Source organism: Coccinella septempunctata, chromosome 1 (assembly GCF_907165205.1).
Source record: "Coccinella septempunctata chromosome 1, icCocSept1.1, whole genome shotgun sequence".
NCBI classification, from domain to species: domain Eukaryota; kingdom Metazoa; phylum Arthropoda; class Insecta; order Coleoptera; family Coccinellidae; genus Coccinella; species Coccinella septempunctata.
The window spans coordinates 62,503,706-62,510,857 of record NC_058189.1 but is presented as its reverse complement, the minus strand read 5'-3'; the positions used below and the strand labels follow the sequence as shown (position 1 = coordinate 62,510,857).

The window sequence follows — 7,152 nt, the reverse complement described above, 5'->3', positions numbered from 1 at the left end:
TATTCAGATAAATAGATGGAAAATTAAGTTTTCAAGGTTTTGGTGACTAGGCATGTCCTAAGAGGTTTTCTGAATGATACCTATTCAATTCATTCATAAAGAATGTTATGAAAATCAATCAATAGTTACCTATCCAAACCAGATTCATACGATATTCCATATTTTTTCCTTTGCACTAAAAAATTTTCCCTGATAGTTAGAGGGTTTGAAATTTATGTATTTTTTGTTTTTCCCTTTTTTTCGACGAGGAAAATTCGAAAATGAATACTTATAATGAGTTTCTATCGGGCAGGGGACTAATTTCGATGAGTGTTTGCTATCCAAGATACACCGAAAAACATATTCCTATATTTTGTGTAGCCTAGTTATCCGAACGTCAGATAAAATGTTCTTTATTCATTATCGATCCGCTGGTGTTGAAATAATTGTTGTAATTTGTAAAACTTCGTGATGTGATTAAATTTGTTGTTCGATTGCTCTACTCGAGTTTATTTTTCGAATAGAGAACGATTTTGAAAGTTTTTTAAAAGTGGTGCAACCAAGAGAAAAACGCTGAGGCCCTTTTTGTTCTAAATTTGAGCAATAATTGTTGAAATTATTTTAATTTTGGAGAAAGGCACTGGCGTACTAGTATTATTTTATTGTTAAAAAATATGAAAATCAATACCAGTACGCGCACGCCACTGTACTAGATGAAGACGAGATATTCAACGTGAAATAATCGCCATAACGCCTTCACATTGGAAAGGGTAAGTAAAGTTTAAAACAAAAATTGATCAATTTTGAACAAAATAGTATTAACCGAAGGTATGAATTTTTTACGTTACGTTTTACGTATATTTCACAAGTGACTCGTTTATGCGGTAGTTGCTTTGGTAAAATTTGGGTTAATTGTGAAAATTTTACCTTTCCCTCAACATGGCTGGAAAATGTGGTTCATTTCCCTTCTCATTTAACTGCTTTATCATCAGAGAACGTGACAATTTGAAAACAAAAAGGAATTTTATTATGATAAACAACTAATTATCTACAGATAATAATGCGAGATTGGTTTTGTAATAGGACGAAGAAATTCCTGAAATTCCACGTATATATTGTACTAAATTGGGAACCTTTTCATTCGGACATACCTCAGTTTTGAATTGTAAAATGAAAGGAACCTACTGAAGTTATATGTAGTAATTGACTGTATAATAATTAATCCTTTATTGTTTGTGTCACATAAATGGCCTAGTTGTCGACGACATGTTTCCCTTTTACATCTCGACTCTGTAACATTTCAGAGTGATACCCTGAAAAAATCAGGGTCGAGGTTGGAGCATTTCGACTGACGCTGATGCTGCGATATACAAGCTGTGCATGAAAGTCTTTCGTATATTTCAGGGGGAGATTCCTGGAGTCAAGATGAGAAAAAAGATCATATGAAATTAGATCCAGAAATATTTTATAGAAGGAAAAGACCCTGAAGATGGCTTCCAATAGAATTTCACATGTAGAAACGTTCTTACAATAGGGAATACTCCTTCTGACGAAAATGATGTATTTTTTATGAAATATCTTTGAAACGTCACATTTTGAAATAACCATTTCAAGCGTTTCCCAAAAAAATTATTTGAAGCACTTAAAAATGGAAAATAAAAATGGGTATTTAAAATTTAAAGAGTTTCATTTCAATTGCACAAGTTGGCATCTGCTCTTCGATGGGGCGTACTCCATTTGGAGCCTTGACGATGGCAAATTGGCTAGTTCAATTCAGATCGTAACACTTGTTGATATTCATATCAGCGGGTGGTATGCATCTGAATTTATGCTTATTATAATTTAGAAATGTTCATATAAAAAAACGGCAACTCAGGCAGGTATACATATTCTTTTACGTTATAAATCTACAAGAAATAAGAAATCCAGGTTCGAGTAATTCTAGTAGACATTACTGGGTGGATTGTTCTTCAAACGAATCAATGAATGAACAGCACTTTCAATTTCAAATAAGTCACCGAAGACATCGCCATTGAAATGGTGACCAACGTAGTAGCTCGAAGATCCCAATCCCCACATTTATGATCTTGAACTTGCATAACAGTGAACATTGCATATTCCACAGGCATTTCGAACATTGCTGACGATTACCGTCAGGAATTTATCGGTAATATTCGATCACATTTCTTCACATAATCCCGTTCGAATCGACATAATTGAATTCTTTATATACGCCATTCTTCATCTCTGAGTTTTTCAATGCAGATTACAAAAAATTATGATTCCACAGAAATTTTTATAGTTTACTTTACGTTACACGCAGATAGGTATGGGAAATCTAAGGGAAAAGGTACCAGAAGAAGCCACAATCAACCAATTTGGGATACCGTGTAAGCCCTGTACAGGGTGGGCAAAATTCGTTGTCTACTGAGGGGATCTCGAGAACTATAGCAGTTAGAAGAAAACGGACGACTCATTCTCGAGCTCTTTTTTCTTGACTAATCCAAAACTGAAAACAGATCCAGCCTAACGTTGATAGATATTGAGTTATGAACGAAAATTGAGAAATTGTCATTTTCAATGAAGCTGAATAACTCTTTTATTTGAACTCGTATTCGAAATCGTTGTTACATTATATAGGCACTTTTTTATGAAGAATTCGAATATGATATCATTAAATTTTTTCATCCAGTCATTTTCGAGATACGACAGGGATTTCCGATTTTTCAAATGGAAACTATAGTTAAAAGTTCTCTCATTCTGCTGCAATATTTTTGCTGATCTCAAAAATGTATCATATGTTGCTATTCACATTAATATAACATAAGAAAAAAAAATCAATACTTTTTCCTGCTTTTCGGTTCACTGTTGAATTTTTAGTAGGCTGGCGTAACCATAGCAACCTTTGAATATGTATTATATTTTGTGAACCTGAGCCTCTATGATTGAAATCACGGATTGCTGAATAAATATTTCGATGATTAATTTGCCATCGTTTGTTCTCGCGATGTTTGGCATGCTTATCTTACGATGGTTCTCAATTCGAATACTACCGTGGACAGACGTACCTATTTTTCTTCTTTATCTTACTTTTGTAAAAATTATAGATAACTTTCGTATTTTATTTATATTACTGACTCTTTAAGTTTCTTTCATGAATTGAAAAACGATAATTGACTAAATTTTCTTGTTTAATAATCAGACGAAAGTCTGTTACTCTCTTTTAAAGGATATCGATCTCGATATATAAAAGAAATAATTATTCGACAGTCTGTGATTCCTATCACACAAGGTTGAGTTCACATAGGATTATGTGGAGTTCACAAACCATAATGCATTTTCAACGGTCGCTATGGTTACGCTAGCCTACTGAAAATTCAACAGTGAATCGAAAAGCAGGAAAAAGTATTGAATTTTTTTTCTTATGTTATATTCATGTGAATAGCGACATATGATACATTTTTGAAATCAGCAAAAAAATTGCAGCAGAATGAAGGGACTTTCAACTATAGTTTACATTTGAAAAATCAAAAATCCCTGCCGTATCTCGAAAATGACTGGATCAAAAAATTTTACAATATCATATTCGAATTCCTCATAAAAAAGTGCCTGTAGAATGTAACAACGGATTTCGAATTCGAGTTCAAATAAAAGAGTTATTCAGCTTCATTGAAAATGACAATTTCTCAATCTTGTTCATAACTCAAAATCTATGAACGTTAGGCTGGATCTGTTTTCAGTTTTCGATTAGTCAAAAAAAAAAAGAGCTCGAGAATGTGTCGTCCGTTTTCTTCTAGCTGCTATAGTTCTCGAGATCGCTTCAGTAGACAACGAATTTGCCCACCCTGTACATACAAAGTAATGTTATACAGGGTGTTTCATTGGCAAATGAACATACGGTAACCTGAGCTAGAGCTACCCTAGGCGAGTCAAAAAAACCCATATATTAGGTCTAATCAATTCCATAACCGAGATACAGGGTGCTTCATGTATTCACCTAAAATTTGAATTTCTCATAACTTTTGAACCAACCAGTATAGCCGGTTGATATTTGAAATATATGATTCACTTACACAGGTCTTAGAATGATTTGTAACCAAAATAAGCAAAGAAAGCATTTCTCACTTCGCTTTCCCTGGAGTTTCCTTTGAGCAAAATGACGTGCGGGACAATGAAATCTACTGAATCTCATTGAAAATTTTCTGCATTTTCCAAATCACTCCATCAAATCCAAAAATTTCGATATACAGGGTGTTGAATCCCAGCTTGGAAGATGTCCCACATTTTTCAATTACGGACCTGGAATTTTTTAGAAATTTAAATGTGAATCTATCGACCTATGCAAGTGAATTATATATTTCAAATATCAACCGACTATACTGGTTGGTTCAAAAGTTATGAGAAATTGAAATTTTAGGTGAATACATGAAGCCCCCTGTATCTCGGTTATGGAATTGATTAGACCTATCATATATGGATTTTTTGGACTCGCCTAGGGTAGCTCTACGCTCTAGCTCACGTTACTGTATGATCATTTAACAATGAAACACCCTGTATACAGGGTGAGTTTTTGACTCGTACAAATATTTCAACAGCAGATTCTTGACGCCAAAAGAAACACTTTTTCCCTATACCATTTTTTCCGATTCGGCCCTAATAAAAAGATATAGCCATTTTAAGTTTTCATAATGAGCTGTGCTACCCCTGTAAAAACAGAATTACCTTCAGAATAACTAGCTAAATCTGTGACACTACACATCTATGGATCTTTTAAACAGAGTTGTATTCATCCAAAGTACCCAATATTTCAAATTTCACAGGTACTTTTTAATTTTTGAACATCAAATTACTCAAAACAGCGCATTATACAAGAAAATATGAAGAATATAATACTTTTAGTTCACAAAACGTTCAAATATTCATAAAATAGAGTGCAACTTAGTTTTAAGAGTTGGGTTCTTTGAATTTTTTGTATTTTTATGGTACGTAATGGTCATAATGAGAAAACTCTAAAAAGTGGGTGATATCTTATGTTCAAAAAAGAATAATCGAATAAATGAAAAACTATATTCCGAAATTGACTTCATTCGATGAAACAGTTTGTTAGATGGAACTGAAAATAAATTTTTTTTATGATTTTTCAACAGCCTGTATCTTTTTAATCCTGCCGATTTGGAAAGAATGGTAAAGGAAAAGAGTGTTTCTTTTGACCTCAAGAATCTACTGGCAATTTTAAACCTGTGTGCCAGCCCATTTGCTTCTCAGGAAAGGAAGCTATTTGAAGGGTTTGAAATGCAAACGTTAAAAATTTCCCAAATCATCTCGATGATTTTTTCACCCACCAAATCGCCTCGTAAGAAAATCCGACGTATTAATGAACCCAAAACCACCAAACCGATTGAATCTGAAAGATGACATGCAGCTTTATTATCAGACTTTCAACTTGACATGCATGGATGTTGGGTCTGGTAGTCTGGTCTTAGAAACACCTATCTTCGGTAGAGTAGAGAGGCGTTCAAGAAGAAAGTTAGGTCTTAGTAGCTGATCGGAGTTGATCAAAGTTAGTTCGCGACATATTCGATCTCGACAATTTTCGATATACACACACACGATGAATACTTTCATTTTTTGTGCCTTGATTATGGTCTGGACTTGTATGAGTTCTGCAGGAAGCAACAACTTTCGAAATTCGTACAAAGATAATGGTGAGTAGAAATTTTGATCCGACACCAATTTTTTAAGATGATTTATGTATATATGGATGGTATAATTAAGGAACCGATAACTGGGATGAAAAAAATCAATTAGTTTTGGTTTATTTTCGACTGGGAATTCGGTGGTCAAATCATAATTGCCATTTCAGGTTTCAGTGATTTCATTGAGGTTTAATTGAAGCATAAATAAAAACGAAAAAGATTCTTGCGGTTTATTCGCTCGTAAATTGTCTTATGTTAGTGTTGAAGTAAATCTGTTTTATGGATATGTGCAATAAAAGGATTAACATTTCTTTTCAATTGAGTGCTTCAAAAGATTGATGATGAGTGTTTTAGACTTTTATATGAATTATTCCAACTAGTCCTAATTAGGGTGTTTGTTATTAATGTTATTGTACGAAATTTGAATGAGATCCAGATTTTTTTTTGCTGATTCGAGGTGAAAATTCCACACAAATTTCGATATACAGTGTGTCCCAAAACTAGTGAATCAAACGTCATACTACGATAGAGTAGACCAAATATCATCGAATGACACCAATATTAGTTCAACGAAAATGTACCGTTTCCAAAATAATCAGAATTTTTGTTAAAATACCTAAAGTTGCCGATTTTCGAAATATCTTTCTTAATCACAGGGCCAGTTTGTGAAAAAGGATATCGATTTTAAATTATATTGAACTAAGATTATTGTTTTATCTCCTCTAATTGAAATTATTTTTAATAGTTAATCGATAACCTAAGTAAATTTAAATTAAAACAATTGTTTTTTCTACATGATTTTCATTACTCAGAATAAACCCCCCCTATTGGAGTGATGATATGGGAGAAAAACGCTATCCTTAATCACAAATTGGCCTCGTGATTGAAAAAATAGTTCGAAAATCGGCAACTTTAGGTAAGGTTTTTTCAGAAACGGTACATTTTCGCTCAACTAATGTTGGTGTCATTCGATAGAATTTGATCTACTCTATCGTGGTGTGACGTTTGATTCACTAGTTTTGGGACACCCTGTTTAGGGTGTAGAACTACACATAACAAGAGCAGTCTCCCTCCGGCAATGTCATTCTTTCTATGCTTTTTACCAATTTCCAAAAAATTTAAATTTTGGAGAAATTGAGTAAGAAGCATAGAAATGAAAGAACTAATAGAAGGAGACTGTGGTAATCATAAGATGCTACATTTTTCTATTCCCATCGAAAGTAGAAACCATAGAAATATTGAGAAAATAAGTTTTTGAACATTTTCTATTATTTATATCGATAGAAACCATATGATGTTATATATTTTTGAAATCAGTAAAAATTAAGCTTTCAAAAAATTGCACAGAAATCTAGTGTTCCCATTTAAAAAAAACATAACTTTGGGTCATAGCTTCGTAATTAAAATCATGCTAAAAAGGCAAGCACGCCACTGGATTCTACTTGAAAAAGTGGCTGTACAATGTTTTAATTTCAGA

At 33.2% G+C, this 7,152-nt stretch overlaps 1 protein-coding gene across 1 annotated transcript in view; it reads left to right on the top strand.

Annotated features, from left to right (window-relative positions):
• Positions 1-5,488: 5,488 nt before the first annotated feature.
• The window catches only part of LOC123322660 (C-type lectin 37Db-like), a 30,318-nt gene continuing 28,654 nt past the window's right edge, over positions 5,489-7,152 (top strand). Inside the window, exon 1 of the mRNA XM_044910634.1 lies at positions 5,489-5,684. Within this exon, the coding sequence (XP_044766569.1) occupies positions 5,591-5,684 (94 nt within the window). The 5' untranslated portion in view covers positions 5,489-5,590. The remainder of the gene's footprint in view (positions 5,685-7,152) is intronic.